This window comes from Cydia amplana, chromosome 3, assembly GCF_948474715.1.
Source record: "Cydia amplana chromosome 3, ilCydAmpl1.1, whole genome shotgun sequence".
In the NCBI taxonomy this organism is placed as follows: domain Eukaryota; kingdom Metazoa; phylum Arthropoda; class Insecta; order Lepidoptera; family Tortricidae; genus Cydia; species Cydia amplana.
In genome coordinates this window covers 1,059,607-1,080,650 of record NC_086071.1, presented here as the reverse complement: position 1 = coordinate 1,080,650, position 21,044 = coordinate 1,059,607, and the positions used below count along the sequence as shown (strand labels likewise).

General features: G+C 35.2%; 1 protein-coding gene across 2 annotated transcripts in view; it reads right to left on the bottom strand.

The window, feature by feature from the left end:
• Nucleotides 1-609: 609 nt before the first annotated feature.
• The window catches only part of LOC134662333 (TWiK family of potassium channels protein 7), a 38,723-nt gene continuing 18,288 nt past the window's right edge, over nt 610-21,044 (bottom strand). For both annotated transcript variants that reach the window (XM_063518521.1, XM_063518522.1), the window contains exons 6-8: nt 20,341-20,541; nt 19,714-19,922; nt 610-807 (exon numbers count right to left, since the gene is read on the bottom strand). In XM_063518521.1, the coding sequence (XP_063374591.1) occupies nt 646-807; nt 19,714-19,922; nt 20,341-20,541 (572 nt within the window). In that variant the 3' untranslated portion in view covers nt 610-645. The remainder of the gene's footprint in view (nt 808-19,713; nt 19,923-20,340; nt 20,542-21,044) is intronic.

The window sequence follows — 21,044 nt, the reverse complement described above, 5'->3', positions numbered from 1 at the left end:
TGAAGTGCAAAGTAAGCCTTTCCGAGCTGGTGTGGTGAAAACAACTATTTCCGTTTCTCTGCAGCCAATATGAAAAATTCCACAGTCAGCATCAAATAGATGACGGACAAAGTGGCCAAATATATCGTAACGCACCTTCACTACATAGTATGAAACAAAGTCGCTTCCCGCTGTCTGTCTGTCTGTCTGTATGCTTAGATCTTTAAAACTACGCAACGGATTTTTATGCGGTTTTTTTCAATAGATACATGTATAATTTGTTAACCCGTGCGAAGCCGGGGCGAGTCGCTAGTATAGAAATAAAGTCGATATTATTTGGCCGTCACTTTCTATTTGATGCTGTTTGTACATTACAAAATAATGCATATTGATTAATGTTGCACTTATGTAGATTGCATGTCTGATATTTAGGAGTTTTAGGACTATTTGTACTTGTGTATAAGTCTCCATTGGACGCCCAAGTTGGAAATAATTTTGCTACCATGTACACAATCATCACCTACGAGGAAATTAATATGTTCCAAAATATTACTTAAGTTAAGAAAAGTGCCACTTTGATCCCTCCTAGCAGGAAAAAATCCGAATAAGTAGGTGATGTGAAGGGTTAACATTCCGCCTCATGGTCAAATAATTGAGTAAACCGAACTAAACAGAGGACTCATATATGACGATCTGAACAATTGGGGACTTCTTCTGATGGGTCATCGGCGCGGTGATGTCCCTGATGACGGCCTCGACCGCCGCCTCCCACTCCAGCTGCCGCTTGTCCGAGAGCCCCTCCTTGCCGTTGAACCGAGGCATCGTTACCTGTAACAAGTGATTACATGAACAAGTGTTATTTGAATAAATAAAATTTTTATTTCAGGCAACTAGTTGCCCATACATAAATTAGCAGACATATTATAAAAATATAAACTAAACACTAAAAATCACATTATGATTGCGATGCAATACGCAACCCCGCAAATTACCTATACTCCCGGTATTTGTTTTAACGAGGGGGCAAAGTTGTTGTTTAACCGCCCGTGCTAATATTGATACCCAAGCAAGCGAATTATTCCAAAATTGAACCACTAGGGTAGCGAGTGGTTTTAAAAATGGAATCTTGAGCGTTGCGAGGATTTCAGGGTATGAGGGTTAAACAAACTTTGCCACTGAGTAAAACAAAATGCTTCACCACACCAACGAGAGTATAATAAAATAATAGTAATAAATAATGCTTTGTATCTGCAATTAAATATGTATGTATCATTCATACATTATACACAATATTATATTATACAGGGTGGAAAGATAATTCGGGCCCTGGAGGGAAACTACCTTAAATCCTTAAGCTGGCTCATTTTACTTAAAGGAGACATTCCTTTATTTTTAAAAAGAAACAAAACTGCATTCAAAGTATTTTTCTTTTTTTCTTCAATTTGGCTTGTCTAAAAAAATCTTGAGTACTAAATATTAGATTTTATGGATATTTTGTACGATAGACGAGTGTAAGACCTAATGTTTCTTGGAGAAATGTTATCATTAACATTAATTGTATCGACTAGTAGAATAAAATTGCGAGTTTTTATTTTTTGGAATTTTTAGTCGGTTCGAGTCCCGGGCGAGGCAAGCGAGTTTTAGAAAATCTTTGAATGCAGTTTTGTTTCTTTTTAAAAATAAAGGAATGTCTCCTTTAAGTAAAATGAGCCAGTTTAAGGATTTAAGGTAGTTTCCCTCCAGGGCCCGACTTATCTTTCCACCCTGTATATTGATTTGGATTTTATTTGTTTACAGTTAATATTATCCAAATTACTTTTCACTCTTGTGGATGAAATGTAACTTTCTCATCGGATTTTGAACAATAAAGACAGCCGTTATGAGCTGGACTGGTGAAAAATATATTAGTTTGCCTTATTATTGTGTAAAGCCAGCAGATAAGTAACTTACTAAGCCTTAGTAATCTACATTAAGAGAAATAGCAGCCGCACGGCTAGCCTGCCAATAGTGGAGCTTCTTTGTTTTCATTTCCGCTTCCGGCAAATAAAAAGGCATTCAAAAGTCACGCGTAGCATTGTGGTATTTACGCAAAAAGTCAATAGGCAGGTCTATGCTGAAATTAAAGCTGAATTATAGCCATAAGAAATGCCACGAATTTTGGCAAAAGGTAGGTATTTTTCATTTAGTTGGGCGCTTACTTTTTATGATATACTTAGGAGGCAAGTTGATCTGACGAATCGCCTGATGGTAAGCGATTACCGTCACCCATGGACACCCGCAACATTCACATTTGTCCTTCGTGTTGTATTACCTTCTTTGTACATCCTGGAAATTGCTACCTTCGTCAGAAACAATATCGATGTGTTTGAATTCAGCGAAAGTGCACGTAGAAAAGATAAAATTGTCCCTCCGGAACCAGTCCTAGACATATACAAAAAAGGTCCATATTACCAAGCCATACAAATTTACAACAAATTACCCTCCGATATGAAAAACATAGAAAGCAAAAACGTATTCATAACTAAACTCAAGACACATTTGATAAAGAAAACCTATTATACTGTTAAAGAGTTTATGGAAGACACAATTAATTAATTTTTTACAGAGTAGCCTCTGTTTGTTTTTCGATTCACAAATAAAAGTACCTACCTAGCGCTTTCATTATGAAAGTAGTTAAGTTTAATTTGTATTTATAATTATGTGTAAACTAGTGCTTGCTAAATTGCTACACCCCACCGGGGTCCATGTGCAACTTAACATAATTTGTAACATCTATGTACATACCATGGTTTGCAATAATTATTGCAATAAAGTTTTACTTACTTACTTACTTATTACATATGATGTGTCGTGACGTGACACATCAGAACGGCACGACAACGACACGACAGACAAATGTGAATCCGGCTTTAAGAACCAACAGAATCACTTCATTTACCTGTCCTCACTCAGCGCAGCAGTCGGCAATTTTCTATTGGTTCTTAACAAACACATCCCTCGCTACGCATCCTCTCACATCCCTGGTGGAAAACTGGAAACGCAGCCAAAACGAATTCACGTGGGGAAAAATATCTAGGCATTGTTACCCGTAGTAGTAGTTTGTCGCAACGAAAAACGTGATCGAATCAAAAACGTGAGTCTAGGGCTTCTGAACAACTTTGGAAGTAGGTACTCAGTTGAGGTACTCCTAGTTTATTTATTTTACTGTTTTATACTACGTTGGTGACAAACAACCATACAACCCGCCTGATGGTGAGCGGTCACTGTAACCCTGTGGACGCCTGCAACTTCGGAAATGTTACATGCGCGTTGCCGACCCTAAAATCTGAAATTGTGTGATGAATGTTAAGTTTCTGATCTTAAGTGTAATTATGATATGACTGTACTATAATATACTCGTATTATGTATTTAGGTGTTTTGTTCTTACCTTACCCAACATTTTTGTGAGCCAAACTATTTACTTAAATATTATCTATATATATAAATGCAAGTGTCCTGACTGACTGACTGACTGACTGACTGATTCATCAACGCAGAGCCGAAACTACAAAAGCTAGAAGGTTGAAATTTGCACACTAGGTTGAATTTATAAAGTGTACAAGAGATAAGAAGCGATTTTGAAAAATTCAACCCCTAAGGGGGTTAAAAAGGGGATGAAAGGTTGTATGGGGTGCAAGTTTTATTTCAAGCGAGGAATTTGAAACTTTGTAAAAATGTACTATATTAAAAAACAAGAAAATTAATTTCTGCGTTTTCGAAAATTCATCCCCCAAGGTGGTGAAAAAGGGGTTGAAAGTTTGTATGGAGATCAAATATTTTTGTGAGTGTTGGACTTGAAACTTTGTATATGGGGATATTATTATAAGACGGGAAAAGTAATTTCAGCGTTTTTGAAAATTCATCCCCTAACAGGGTTAAAAAGGGGTTGAAAGTTTGAATCCATTACAAATGCTTTGAAACTTCTTAGAAAGGCATAATAGCCGATGACAAAAAAAAGTAATTGCGACGTTTTAGGTAATTCAACCTCTAAGGGGGTAAAAAAAGGGATGAAACTTTGTCCTGGGGTGCAAATTTTATTTTAAGCTAGGACCTTGAAACTTCGTAAAAATGTACTATATTAAAAAACAAGAAAATTAATTTCTGCGTTTTCGAAAATTCATCCCCCAAGGTGGTGAAAAAGGGGTTGAAAGTTTGCATGGAGATCAAATATTTTTGTGAGTGTTGGACTTGAAACTTTGTATATGGGGATATTATTATAAGACGGGAAAAGTAATTTCAGCGTTTTTGAAAATTCATCCCCTAACAGGGTTAAAAAGGGGTTGAAAGTTTGAATCCATTACAAATGCTTTGAAACTTCTTAGAAAGGCATAATAGCCGATGACAAAAAAAGTAATTGCGACGTTTTAGGTAATTCAACCTCTAAGGGGGTAAAAAAGGGGATGAAACTTTGTCCTGGGGTGCAAATTTTATTTTAAGCTAGGACCTTGAAACTTCGTAAAAATGTACTATATTAAAAAACAAGAAAATTAATTTCTGCGTTTTCGAAAATTCATCCCCCAAGGTGGTGAAAAAGGGGTTGAAAGTTTGTATGGAGATCAAATATTTTTGTGAGTGTTGGACTTGAAACTTTGTATATGGGGATATTATTATAAGACGGGAAAAGTAATTTCAGCGTTTTTGAAAATTCATCCCCTAACAGGGTTAAAAAGGGGTTGAAAGTTTGAATCCATTACAAATGCTTTGAAACTTCTTAGAAAGGCATAATAGCCGATGACAAAAAAAAGTAATTGCGACGTTTTAGGTAATTCAACCTCTACGGGGGTAAAAAAGGGGATGAAACTTTGTCCTGGGGTGCAAATTTTATTTGAAGCTAGGACCTTGAAACTTCGTAAAAAGGTATTAAATTAAAAAACAAGAAAACTAATTTCAACGTTTTTAAAAATTCATCCCCCAAGGTGGTAAAAAAGGGGTTGAAAATTTTTACGGAGATTTTTGAGAGTACGGGACTTGAATCTTTGTATTTGGGGATATTATTAAAATACAGGAAAAGTAATTTCAGCGTTTTGTAAAATTCATCCCCTAACAGGGTTAAACAGGGGTTGAAAGTTTGAATCCATTACAAATGCTTTGAAACTTCTTAGAAAGGCATAATAGCCGATGACAAAAAAAAGTAATTGCAACGTTTTTGGAAATTAAACCCCTAAGGGGGTTAAAAAGGGGATGAAAGTTCGTCTTAGGGTGCAAATTATATTTTAAGCTAGGTACTTGAAACTTTGCAGAAAGGTATTGAATTAAGATACAAGAAAACAAATTTCAGCGTTTTTAAAAATTGATCCCCCAAGGTGATAAAACATGGGGTTGAAAATTTGTACGGATATCAAATATTTTTGAGAGTGCGGGACTTGAATCTTTGTATTTGAGAATATTATTAGAAAAAAGGAAAAGTTATTTCAGCGTCTGGTAAAATTCATCCCCTAACAGGGTTAAAAAGGGGTTGAAAATTTGTATGGCGTTCAAATTTTATTTTAAGCTAGGAACTTGAAACTTCAAAAAAATATGTTATTAAAATACAAGAAAACTAATTTCAGCGTTTTTGAATATTCATCCCCTAAAGTGGTGAAAAAGGGGTTGAAAGTTTGTATGGATATCAAACATTTTTTCGAACGCGGGACTTGAATCTTTGTATTTCGGGATATTATTAAAATACAGGAAAAGTAATTTCAGCGTTTTGTAAAATTCATCCCCTAACAGGGTTAAACAGGGGTTGAAAGTTTGAATCCATTACAAATGCTTTGAAACTTCTTAGAAAGGCATAATAGCCGATTACAAAAAAAAGTAATTGCAACGTGTTTGGAAATTCAACCCCTAAGGGGGTTAAAAAGGGGATGAAAGTTCGTCTTACGGTGCAAATTTTATTTTAAGCTAGGAACTTGAAACTTTGCAAAAAGGTATTGAATTAAGATACAAGAAAACAAATTTCAGCGTTTTTAAAAATTCATCCTCCAAGGTGGTAAAACATGGGGTTGAAAATTTGTACGGATATCGAATATTTTTGAGAGTGTGGGACTGGAATCTTTGTATTTTGGGATATTATTAGAAGACAGGGAAAGTTATTTCAGCGTTTTGTAAAATTCATTTCCTAACAGGGTTAAAAAGGGGTTGAAAGTTTGTATGGAGTTCAAATTTTATTTTAAGCTAGGAACTAGAAACTTTGTAAAAATATATGTTATTAAAATACAAGAAAAGTAATTTCAGCGTTTTCTAATATTCATCCCCTAAAGTGGTGAAAAAGGGGTTGAAAGTTTGTATGGATATCAAACATTTTTTCGAACGCGGGACTTGAATCTTTGTATTTCGGGATATTAAAATACAGGAAAAGTAATTTCAGCGTTTTGTATAATTCATCCCCTAACAGGGTTAAACAGGGGTTGAAAGTTTGAATCCATTACAAATCCTTTGAAACTTCTTAGAAAGGCATAATAGCCGATTACAAAAAAAAGTAATTGCAACGCTTTTGGAAATTCAACCCCTAAGGGGGTTAAAAAGGCGATGAAAGTTCGTTTTAAGGTACAAATTTTATTTTAAGTTAGGAACTTGAAACTTTGCAAAAAGGTATTGAATTAAGATACAAGAAAACAAATTTCAGCGTTTTTAAAAATTCATCCCCCAAGGTGGTAAAACATGGGGTTGAAAATTTGTACGGATATCAAATATTTTTGAGAGTGCGGGACTTGAATCTTTGTATTTGGGGATATTATTAGAAGACAGGAAAAGTTATTTCAGCGTTTTGTAAATCCCCTAACAGGGTTAAAAAGGGGTTGAAATTTTGTATGGAGTTCAAATTTTATTTTAAGCTAGGAACTTGAAACTTCGTAAATATATATGGTATTAAAATACAAGATAACTAATTTCAACGTTATTGAATATTCATCCCCTAAAGTGGTGAAAAAGGGGTTGAAAGTTTGTATGGATATCAAACATTTTTTCGAACGCGGGACTTGAATCTTTGTATTTCGGGATATTATTAAAATACAGGAAGGTAATTTCAGCGTTTTGTATAATTCATCCCCTAACAGGGTTAAACAGGGGTTGAATGTTTGAATCCATTACAAATGCTTTGAAATTTCTTAGAAAGGCATAATAGCCGATTACAAAAAAAGTAATTGCAACGTTTTTGGAAATTCAACCCCTAAGGGGGTTCCCTTAGGGGTTGAATTTCCAAAAACGTTGCAATTACTTTTTTTGTAATCGGCTATTATGCCTTTCTAAGAAATTTCAAAGCATTTGTAAAAAGGGGATGAAAGTTCGTCTTAGGGTGCAAATTGTATTTAAAGCTAGGAACTTGAAACTTCGTAAATAGGTAGTTAGGTAGTAGGTTTTATTAAATAGAGGACATGAAAATCTTCTAAGGGGGTTTAGAGGGATTATATCGAGGACAATTTTATTCAGTTAGGGGCTTGAAACTTAGTAGGTTGTGAAAGACAAGTCTCATGCATTGTATAATATTAATAATTAAGAAATGATTAACCGTCCTACCGCAATCTCTTGCTGCATAATGTTCTAAGCTAATGTAGAATATATAACCACCAATATACAAATCCACGCGTACGAAGTCGCGGGCAACAGCTAGTTTATTATAAATTAATAATGACATGCGCGTGTCATCAGTCGTCGATACAGTTAGTATTAAGGTGCAATGGGTTCAGCCAGCAAATAAATGTCCACATTTTTTATTCCAGAAAATTGCACACGTGACGAGCCTCAGACAGAACGCGGCTTTATAAATCCGTTACACGCGGCAGCTTGAATCAGCATTTCCCTCACCTACAACCTACAAGTAATCCTTCGTCACTTTTATAAGAACAATAAATCCAGAGTGGCACATTCCGTTACCAATAATCAACAATAAACAAAAAGCAATGTAAAATGTACCATATCACCAAACATACCTATTACTCATTATTAAATTGTACAACGGGACTTAATCGCGTAACTAAGTTTTAAGATTTACCTCCGACGTTTCGAGGACGGCGTTGTCCCTGTGGTCTCGGAGAAGACTCACGACACCACGACCACGACCACGACCAGGTGGTCTTCTCTGAGACCACGGGGACAACGCCGTCCTCGAAACGTCGGAGGTAAATCTTAAAACTTAGATACGCGATTAAGTCCCGTTGTACCTACAATTTAATAATGTGTAAAAATCGTGAAAGTTTAAATCAGTGTTATACTTACCTATTACTAACATAAATATTAGCAGAGCTTGGTAAATTCAAAAGCTGACAACCCCCATACAAAATATTATTATTAAATATTATTATTTTTAGGGTTCCGTACCCAAAGGGTAAAAACGGGACCCTATTACTAAGACTCCGCTGTCCGTCCGTCCGCCCGTCTGTCACCAGGCTGTATCTCACGAACCGTGATAGCTAGACAGTTGAAATTTTCACACATGATGTATTTCTGTTGCCGCTATAACAAAAAATACTAAAAACAGAATAAGATAAAGATTTAAGTGGGGCTCCCATACAACAAACGTGATTTTTGACCGAAGTTAAGCAACGTCGGGCGGGGTCAGTACTCGGATGGGTGACCGTTTTTTTGCTTGTTTTGCTCTATTTTTTGTTGATGGTGCGGAACCCTCCGTGCGCTAGTCCGACTCGCACTTGGCCGGTTTTTCACACTTGTATCGTAATGTACTATTAATTGTACTTTTCTGCGTATGAGAGCGGGCAGGAAAATCGGATTTTACATTGGTGATGGTTATAGTGATGACGGTGGAGGTTATCCGTCTTGAATATTTACTTGTATCTGCTATTAGCTAATGAAAAACGTCCACTGTAGATATTGTTGAAGTAAAAATATCACTTGCATTCTGTGTTACTTGCCGTGTTTATTTTAGTCGGCATGAGTATGAGGTAAATTCCGACAATTCTAAATATATTTAGGTCGAACGACCTTATTATACGCAGCTAAAACAAAGTAAAATATATTATATTACTGTAATTTAAGTAAAAGTATTAATTACAGATATAATGAGGTCGGGAGCAAGTTTTATTGCAAAGTGATGAATCGTAGATGACAGTAGCAATATTTTGCCACCTAATTCATGTTTTGCGTGATACTTCTCCTGTCACTTTTCTACCGAAGCTCTTGCTGCTAATAAGCAATTACCTACCTAATTATTCCTACGTGAATGGTCGTTTCCAGAATTGAAATCCTGTCAAAAACCTATTCACGGAATTGTGCTAAATCATCTTTTTCAACGTGCTAAAGTAGTTGAGGATTTGAGTTTTTTATTAAAAAAGTATTTCTATAAAAGATACCTACGGCATCGAAGGAAATAAACCGACGTTCCTGTTAATATATTAAAGACATTAAAAACACATTGACCCAGCTCGTGAGCGGCATCGAGTTGCTTTATATTGCAAATTGCATTCGGGTACGATAATACTGCATTTTAATAGTTTTATGTTTCTAGAGCGATATTATAGATATTACAGGTAGTAATATAATTACTAGTAAGTATAACAAGAACTGACTTATTATTATAACTACGTCTCAATAAGTAATTAGGTACTCGTAGGTATGTCTAACGTTTGAAAATTACTTTTCCAACATGTTTCAAAAAGTACAACATAAGTACATAAGTACGTTTATTTAAAAATGGTTCAAGGGTCTGTGTATGCTATATATAGATATATGACGTGCATACACGGTGGGATACTTATCTCGAATGTTCTCCAGTCAATAGCTACGAAGGCCACGGAGTTGCGTATGTCTTTCATGTGAGATAAGTTTTATGACTCTCTCGGAAGCATTATAAAAATACACTATAATCGTATAAAATATCGACTGTAAAACGTCCATCTATTTTTACTGGCTTAAACCACTAGTAAATTACGCGAGTGCGAATGGAAATAAAATGACCTGACGTAAATCAAAAGAGTATTATTCAGCTCTACTTTATACACGGAAATAGGACACACGCTGGAACCTGCACCAATAAATGGAGTAACTTTTGTGTTTGTGCAGCTAAAATACCTCTTTCCCCAATGCAGTTTTATTTTTCCTTTCACGATGTTCACAATCTTACGGTGACATATATACCTAGGTATAATATATTTACCCATAAGTACATCAGCGTGAAGGTATATATTCGCAATTGCTAACACAGTGCCGTGAATACTGAATAATGTTTCTAAAGATTTCTAATGATGTTGTTATTTTGCGACCATATTTACGTAAATATGTTATGTAGTTGTTTAGTATGTTTAGTTGTATGAAGCTTTAAGCAGGTTCACATTTATTTTATCCTTCCGATTACCTACATCTTACACCCAATGTGAGCCTGGTAAATAACGAGTGGATACTTAGTGCGCCTAATGTTTCCTAAAATTTCCCTTGGACTTTCCAATTAAAGCATATTAGGGCATCAATGTTAAGCATTGGCAAATAAAGTTAACTTTACCGACGCGCTCCACGAATTTTATTAGGCAGTAAAACTAAAAGGGTGCCATTGCGACATTGAACAAACTGCGACCTCGATCGGGTCCGACACACGAGTATGAGTACAGCGCAGCCGATCGTGTGAGAACCTACAATAATCAAGCCAACGCCAGTTTTACAAAGCTTGGTTTGCCGCATTGCTACGCTAAACTCAAATCTGCAGTAGGTCATAACATTTATGTACCTACCTATTTACGTTGTCGACCGCCCCAAAACCGCCTTTCCATTCAAACGTAATAGTCCCCATTTTTCTCGCTGGATATTAACATTATTGAAAATATCGTCACAATTTGATGTATATCAACCACGGCTATGCCGAGGCTGTACTAGACCAAGCAACAAGAAGGTATATAGAGGGAAACGCTTGGAACACGCAAATTACACCATTAGGTACCTTTTATAATAATAATAATAACCAAAAAATATAAAAGAGAATTACTAGCGTGAAAACAGCACAGCACATTCTCGTATTAACGATCTACAGAAATGTTATAACAAGTACTTACTTACTCTGAATACAAATATGTATGTATGCATACTTAGATCCGCAAAATATTGGTACGTTATGTTACAATCCCCATAAAGAATATCTATGAACTGATGAACACCTCCGCAAAATAGGTACCTACTAGAGAAATAAGTAAGACAAGAGTGCTCACTCCATACATCAGTTCAGACTATTAATTTCAGTGTCTACATCTAGCATCGAGTAGCGGAACTCTCAGTACTGCTACTTGACAATAGATGTAGCACCGACCGGAAAGTCTTATCTCAACAGCATAAGACTTTCCGGTCGGTGCTACATCTATTGTCAAGTAGCAGTACTGATAGTTCCGCTACTCGATGCTAGATGCTAATCGTCTTTTTGGTACTAAAACTGATGTATGGAGTGAGCACTCTATGTATTTTTTTCTCTATGCTGCTAGCTACTTACTCAACAGTAGGTAAGCGAAATTACGAGACTGTTTCACCGTTATACTCTTTATTTTTACTACCTGTAATCGACAATATTCGACGACTTCTAACTAGGGGAATTGAGGGACCTAACTTGAAGATTTTCGACAAATCAACATTTTTTTTTTCGAAAAGAAAATCACCTTCATCTGCGACCACGACATTATTGGGCCACAAGCTGACGTGATTGTAGCCTACTTTATCATAAGGAAAACGGATACAAACAAGAAAATTGTCACGTAGTTGGCTAAATTATTTACCCCGGGGTCGGCCAAATGACTTTGTAAATACTAACACAAACTACACTCAAACTCAATAAAAGCGAATAACTTTACAGATAATCCCGTACAGTCGCCACCAAATATATCGGAGTGGCCGAGGTGTTCACAAATATCTGAACAAAGCTTCTATTATCAACACATTAAAGTGCATGTTCAGATATTGTTGACAACCTTGTCCGCTCCGATTTGATTGCGACTGCACAAAGCGACCCACTTCATCTTCAGTCTTAAAATGTATCTCTTGAATACACTATAGGGGAATGTGTTGCCCTATAGAGTATTCATGACATTACCTAGTATTATAACTCCCAATGTAAGCCTATTACTTATAACATAAATTTATTTAAGTATAGAATAATGCGACTCCACAGTCAAACAAATGTAGTTTTGTGGAGCTTTGTCATTAACAAAAAAGTTGTAACTATTGTGTAATAAATAACTAAAATAAATAAATAAATAAATACATCGCTCGTGAGTGGAGAAATTGGTCACTGTAGTAATTATATAGGGGACTTAAGTCTGCTATTTAATAATAGATACGTATAAGTTATGCGGTGATTTTATTTCAATTTTCAGCACAGCAATGAAGCTAGAAATTGTACTTGAAGTAACTCATCATTACTTCTTAAGGGCCTACTGCAGCCGCGTCTGGCGCTTCGTAAACCACGCCCGCTAGTTCTTCCCTCCCCGCTAACACGCACACATGGAAACGCTTCGCGCCGCACGTGAAGTTTGTGTGACCTTTTAGCACCATCTAACGTTACAGAAGTTAACTACCATTATACGTGGTCGCTGCGGTCGGCCAGAAACTTAAATTCGGAAAAAATTGAAACAGATGGCGTTGTTACTTGTTCATAATAGCAAACAATAAAATAATTAATTCATAAACCTGCATATTTATTGTTGTTTTGGAAGATGTTAACATCATAGAAGCAGCAGCGTATATAGCATATAAGTTAAGAGTATTGATAATAAGAAAATAGCACAAGAACAGAAAAGAGATTATTTTTGATAAAATATGATGAAAACAGATTTACTTGATTACGCTCACCTGACTTTGCGGTCACTAAATGCAAATTTCAACCTTATTGTTATGGGGTTACAATAACCCTGGGGTTGCAGGCGTCCATGGTCGTTATTATTATAAATGCTTTGGTTGAAATGCTTTTTAACCCTCGAATTTTTCATAGGTACAGTCACCTGCAATAATATGTTACTCTTCGACGGCCGCAAAAATATGTGACACGCTCTTATGGCTCTACAAATAAGATCTAACATGATCTACCGCAAAACGGCCTTCGGTGTGTAACATATTATTGCAGCTGACTGTACTCGTATTCATTGTTGTATAGGTAGGTATTAATATCTTTTATCCGATCGATTTGCATTTATTTGAAATAAATCACAGTGTTTAGTAATTATATGTTTTATTGAATAAGAGATTATTTAGGTATGTAAGGAATACAGGGTGCCTTTTTGAAACAGTCATTTTTAGGGTTCCGTAGCCAAATGGCAAAAAACGGAACCCTTATAGATTCGTCATGTCTGTCTGTCCGTCCGTATGTCACAGTCACTTTTTTCCGAAACTATAAGAACTATACTGTTGAAACTTGGTAAGTAGATGTATTCTGTGAACCGCATTATATTTTCACACAAAAATAGAAAAAAAAATTTTTTTTTTGGGGGTTTCCCATACTTAGAACAACTGAAACTCAAGAGACACTTCCAAAGTGGTAAAATGTGTGTGTCCCCCCCCTGTAACTTCTAAAATAAGAGAATGATAAAACTAAAAAAAATATATGATGTACATTACCATGCAAACTTCCACCGAAAATTGGTTTGAACAAGATCTAGTAAGTAGTTTTTTTTTAATACGTCATAAATCCCCTAAATACGGAACCCTTCATGGGCGAGTCCGACTCGCACTTGGCCGCTTTTTCTGGATAATTTTGAATTTCAATTGTCAGGGGTGTCTACATTATATTTTAATACATTTTACAACGACAACAAACAAAAGTTCAAATTCGCCGTATTTTTATTACCCGGGTCGATCGCAACAAAATAGAAAATCATGTTTTTCAAATCTAAGCGTTATTGTAATTTATCTCAAATAACCAAAAAGTCAATCTGACTAGAACTTAAAAACGAACTGAATTATTTTAATATGTCGATTTTTCTTGGTGACCCAGGAGAATTTTTTTTTATCCCATACAAAAAGAGCGTATCCCAATCGCGTATCGGTTTTGGTTTTTACTTATAAGTGTGAAAAATATATTCTACCATATACGAAGGATGTGTTTTTTTTTCATGTTTTATGTGTCTTTTTGTACAATAAAGTGTTTTACTGCTACTAATATATCATATTCACGATTAACTAAAAAGGTATTTACATCTAATTTAACTGGTAAATTATTAAAGTCCGCTAAAATTAATATACATATATTCAAAAAAATATTTGTTAATATGTCCCAAAATCATGGCTCATTTTTTAAGTCTCCTGACTTACCAAACATATCGCAACGAAGGCAAGGGTACAACGCGGCATCGTGAACCTAATAACGTAACGTTTCAGTTACTTTTTTAGTCGCCGACCATTTTATCCGGGGTACGAAAAGAGGTATTAGATCTATCCTGGGTCTAATATGTTATAAAAACATAGTTTTTTGAAAAATGTTCGTAGGTAGTACACAAAATTTACATTTTCTTTTAAATGTGATTTGGGTCATCGTTCTCCCTGGTGACTTTTCTGGTGACCCAAGAGACATCAATTTTATTATGACTCAGGAGACTTTTTTTCTATGCACTTTGATTTTTTTGATGCGCTAATTTTGTGATATAAAAAATAACTTTAAACTGCTGATATACTTATATCACTTTGCTGATGAGTGGAAGTGGAATTTAAACTTAATTTATTGTTCTCTCCCTTGACATTTTGGCATACATTTAACATGCTGCAGTGCACTCCTAACGTTAATAAAGACATAATTTTTAGAAAAAGCTTTAGAAAAACTCACTCTTGAGCTTAAAACGATTAAGTCCTTATCATATTATGTTAGATTTTTAGTACAGACCCCAAATCAGTGAAAATGTGTCTTAGCCAACTAAATTTGTCTCTGGGAAAAGTACGATATCCCTAAAAATTGTACGTACATTTCGCATTTTTCTGAAGGAACGGAATTCATAAATTGGGTTATTATTATTTTTTCAGATTATTTGATTGCATTGACATATCACCAAGATAGATAGAACATTTAAGTTACCAGAAGAAAAGCATTTGTGTTCTTTTATACAGTGTGGAAAAAGTAGGTTCGATTCCCAGGCGCGACTAAGCGAATTTAAAAAAAAACAACGTGTTGCATTCCGGGAGTGCCGACAGAAGTGAAAACTCAATGACTAGTCCAAAATGTCTGCAGCACTATGTATAATTGACCCATCCTCCTTTCTATTGAAAACTTTTGGTTCCGAAATTGCTGGTCAGTGAGCTTGTTTAAAATTCGAAATTCAAATTTATAGCGTTAATTGTTTAAAATTCGAATAGAAATTGTAAAGTTACCTTGCAAACCTCGCGTCTAAATATATTTGGTCATGATATTTTGAGTTTTATTCACCAGTACTAGAGTTCACTTTTATTAGCGATTTCATCAAGATGTAGCTTTATTGAATTATATTTGAGTGATATAAAGTTATAATACTGTGAGATCCTCGTATTTCAGCCCGTACAAGATTATAACCTTTTTCATGTAATGTCATTGAGTTTTTCTTTATTGATTTAAATGCCATCTAAACCTTACGGTCACATGATCGCCTTACGCTGTCTCGAGTTTATCATTTTTTCCCCACCTCATAAAGTGCCTAGCGCCGCTAAAGAAGTTTTCACTTCAAAAATCTTTGAATGCAGTTGTTTCTTTAAAAAACAATAATGTTTCATTTAAGTAAAATGAGCAAACTTAAGGTTTTAAGGCACTTTCCCTCCAGGGCCCATAATTTTTTTCCACCCGGTAGTAGACAACAATTTTTTTCGACTAAATGAAGTTTTATTAGATAAATCGTTGATCACATGGTTCGTTTCACACATCACATCAAATCGTTTGTCATCACAATCAAAATTTGTCAAAAGTAATGAAATTTATGCCAAAAAAACATAAATAAAACATATAAATTCAACACATTTTTTTAATAAAAATCTTTCTCGATGATATAAAAAAGAACATCGACAAATTATGTTCAAAGAATTAATATCAAAACAGATGTCATAATTAGGATTGGCTACTTTAAGAAAGGGACACTGAGATTTAATCCTCTCGCTCTGCACGTTTTTCTCATTCCTCCTTGTCAAGCCAAAATAAACTATAAAATGATAGTAACACAGTACATTGTAATATTCACTTTTCCCACGGTATCACATGTCATTGTAAATTACTTATGTGAAATTGTAGTGGCGTGCGACTTTCAAACCGGAGGTCACGGGTTCGAACCCCGGCCCGTGCAAGTGAGTTTTTGTAAGTAGAGACCTTTTTTAGTGGTACTTAAATATAATAACTTTTCGTATTATTGAAATAAAATATTTTATTCAAACAAACTTAATAATATAATAATTAAAACGAATAATATCAATTAGTTTTTAATATTTATTCAATTATTTTAAATTATTTGAGCATGAAACATACTAGATTTATTTTTATCATTACAATAGAAAAAAAGCAAAAAATATATTCTTATAGATATTTTATTTTCAAACAAAAATAAAGCAAAAAGTTACGGTTAGATTCTGATGGCTAAATACCAAACAGCTACCGATACATTTCAATATCTGTCGAAATTTCCTAACCCGTTGTAACTGACAAAGAGTATAGATTTCGACGTAGCATGACGTAGCTAAGCAAACACGCACACATGCGTAACGTATAGGCCTGTAAGAAGGCACCATCATAGGTTTACCTCCGATTCCGTTACTACTCAATGGAGTTACGACTCAACGTTTATTGGATATTAAAATTTTACGTAATTCGGAGCGCTGCGCGAAGTGACATAGGTCTTACCTCTTTGAGGCACGACGGCCATCTAACATTACTGGCATAAAGGATGCATTTATGACTTTGACGCATGACAGAAAGAGAAACCGAACTGCGTAAAATGGGCGTTTGCTGTTGAATTCATAAAATCAAAAATCGATAATAAATCCATCGGTAAAGGATAATAAGTTAATATTTAGTTCTTTGAAAGTTAAGACGAGATGAAAACCTTTGCTGTAAGGTGGATTGTGCTGGATATGGATGTGTTTTCTAGTTGCACGAAGCTAAAACCGAAAAATGAACACGTAAGTTTGGATTTATTTTCTATCGAGAAAATTTTAAGCATTCGTGTTTCGACTACTACGAAATGTCTTATCATATAGTCAAGAAACATATATCCGAAAATCACTACTGTTTGTTTCCGGGGCTAGCCACTGCCACCTTTCTAAGATCCTGTTATTTTTCGATGCACGGCCTTAAGTCAGACAAAACATAAAAGCTCAGTCACTAACTCGAAATTTGATAATGTCCTAAATAAATAGTACATTACATAGCTAGGGAGGTGAATTCGTGAATGCTCCAGATCGCAGGTGTTTGTGGCCCGAACCGAAGGTGAGGGCCATAAATATGCGATCTGGGACTTTACGAATTACCGCCCGTGGTTTTTCTAACGTCTTGCCTTGGACAGGAAGGCTCAGGAAGTGAGATTTCTCCTCGCGTAGCCGGGAGAAAATCCCACTTACGGGCCTAGGGTGACGTAAAATAAGTAACGCTTGTCTTTAAACATCTGACTTGTGGGTTAACACAGTCACAAATATGTGGCATTATCTATGAAAACGGACCTTATTGTCGATAGCGCTTACGCCGCACAGCATCGCGCGGCATTGTATTTATATCGGAGCATCGTTAATAATGGCGTAAGCGCCATCGACAATAAGGTCCCTTTTCATAGATAACGTCACATATGTATACACTGTTGTACCTTATGCCATGGTAATAAAGTGAAAGTTAAGATACATATTTATAGCCGGGACAGTACTATAATAATACAATAATGTCAATTGTTTACAGCAACACTGTGTTCGTTCGGACGGGTCCATTGATCACGTTGGATGGTCCGGACGCGCGGAGATCAGTCGACAGCTCCAGACAGCTGTTTATTGACGGAAGCGTTTGCCAACAGATCTGACGACGCGTCGGTCGACAAGTGCTTTTAAATTTTATGCGATCGTTTTTATAACTTAGTTGATTTGAAACAATGTTTTTCTTTAATCTTGGCTGGTTGAAATTAAGATAACAGGAAATTTAACTGTCAAGTCTACTAGATATTCTAAGCGGTGTCTAATAAGCGCTAACTACCTGTCATAGTAACTTCAGCAATTATGCAAAATTGATATAATTTCATTTTTAATAGGCATAATTATTGTAAAATGTAAAGCGATTAAAGGCAGCCAGATTCATTGAGATTTTTCTGTAGGTGAACCATAATCCAGCTATACTTACTGGAATCATGTTGCAGAGTCTACTTCAGTAAAAAACATAACTCAATAATGCACTTAATGTACTTTGCATAATACTTATATGCTACTGCATAAAAATATGCGGCTTCTTAATAATAATAATAAGTTATTATTATAAATAAAAGGCTGAAAGCTTGGCGTAAATATTATAAGATTGTTTGGGATTGTTTATATTAGCGGACGACATAATAGTACTTACTGCTGTCTTAACAGCTGTACCATTTTCTGACTTCTGTTGAAAAAAAAAAGTTGTGAGTAACAAGGGAACATATCCATTTATTTAACTTTTTAACTTTCAGTAGCATGGGTTTGGCTGAGATTAATGCCCAACCCGACTAACTGGATTAAAAACCTTACAAATAAGATCGCTCGGTTTATGTGCGTATTTAATTAAACTGGATACGCTGAGAATATATGTAATTTATTTTCTTTTTTAGGATTATGTACCTATGTCAAATGTACCTAAAATCTAAATAAAGTCGAGTGCTTGAAAATACATAACATTATTTTATTTGGTTTGTATTTTTTTTAAGTATGTATGTAGGAACTTATACTTAGATAACCTCAAAACGTCAAGCTAATGTAGTACAATATGATTTAGGTAGTTTTAATAAAAAGATAATTCTAAGTTTCATTAGATCGGGAACTCGTTATTCCTAATTGATATAAGTAATTAACACTGAGTATAAAATAGAGATGATGATTGATGACACATGTTTCATGTTAACATTCTATTTATAATTATTATCACAAAACCAGATTCATGTTAACATTCTATTCATAATTATTTTAATTTTTTACATAAGTATATTATTAATTTTACGTAAGAGTATTATTTTTATTATTATCTGTAAGCACAGAACTCTTGGTAGACATGTAGAATCTCATAACAAAATGTAGTTAAATACTTAAAAAATGAGAAATTTGTCACAGTAAATTGAACACTAAAAATATATATATTATGGAAATGATTAAATATACAAGATAAACTTTAAATTTTTTTTAATTCCAAAAAGGGAACAAAAATGGTACCATTCGATTGCTTACATTTTATTAAATTGATATATTGTAAGTAAAGCAAATATTAAACTCAATATTTCACCGTCAAAATCGTAATTTTCTTGTTTTCCTTACTTCAAGACGACTTCTCAGCGAGTATTTAGGTAGGTAGGTACAGTACGATTGTCGGACTTTTAAGATAAGATAAGATAAAAAATATTTTGTTGCACAGAAAAAATACAATGGACTTTGATTAAATATTCTTTCTGTTGACTATGTTTTTGTATTATTGCAATGGGTCCCGTATAGAAATTTCATCCTCAAAACAAACCTGATCGATCGATTAATAAAAACACAAGTTTTTATGACAACATCTAGACTAGGTATTTAAAAAAATGTTACCTACAAAAGTTTTAAACTAAAACTCAAGAAGCCAGGAGCAAAATATTAAAACTTACCACCGTGAGCACCTTCTGCAGCGCCGACACATCAACTCCCCGGCCAGCGTCGCCGAGCCTGCGGAGCGTGTCCGCCAGCGGGCCGGACAGCGCGCGCAGCTGCTGCCAGGAGCGCGCGTACTGCCGCCGCACCAGCTCGATGATAGTCGACGTCAGCGCCAGCCCGATCAAGATGTACAGCGTACACAGCAACATGTACTTCGGCTTGTCTGAAATCGTGAGAATCGTGCCAGTTCAAATGAGCTGACGTAGGCTTAAAAAAGCTCACCGATTAATCGCACGTGTTGTGGCATATGAACGCATCTGTCTTATTTTGGAAAACGATCTTACAGTGTAATGCTTTTCACGCCGGCTTTTCCTGGTTCACAATTCAATAAAATATATGATTAATAGTATACGAGATGATCTAGTTTTTTAATTACTAAACGCGTTAAAAACAATCGCTAGTTGCATATAAACTTCCGGTACAAAAAACTAAGTTATTATTTTATTGCATTACAAAATATTTGAGCTATTTGGAGTTAGTCAGGTGTTAAGTACCTACATATTTTAGGTTGACTGAGCAATGTTTTAAGATTTTCCTTGTAGACTACAATTGTAGGCAAGTTATGATCGATGAGGCCTTACTTGGTACAAGATCACCGAAGCCGATCGTGGTCATTGTTATAAAGCAGAAGTAAAAGCCGTCGTAGAAAGTCCAGTCGTCTTCCCACATCTTGAAGAGGCCAGCTCCCGCCGACAAGTATACGAACAAAAAGCCCACCGCCCAGAAAGCATACAGCGATCTCTGGCTTGCTGTGTTGGCTTCAGATACTTTATTGCAGCATCCTGAGAAGCAAGGACAATATGTATTTAACATGGTGCTTTGTAAAACATTTTACAAGCTTTTATTCAACTTGCCGTATAGTTAACATTGTGTGAGCCAAATCTCGGAGACTAAATTTAGAATCACTCCTCACAATCTAATATTATGATGATGTCTATGCCCGTGATAAGAGTCTGTTCGGAAAGATAAGAGTCGTGGGATGTAGGTATGGGGCCCAATACATTCCACGACTCTTCTCTTTCCGCACTCTAGAGACGAAAGAGGCGGAGAAAAAGCACGAAATAGCCAGGTTTTGAAAGAGCCACTTGCATTATTTCGGTAGTATCGAAACGAAGATTGAACAAGCCTTTAATTTAAGTTTGTCACCCACAAATATTTGACTTTGAAAATACATTTTAAATTTTGATTAAATAAATGTAAATGTAATAAGTGTGTAATTGCCATACGATAAATAAATAAATAATGGACTCATACAATATTCGCTCTGAAACTACCCAAAAAAAAA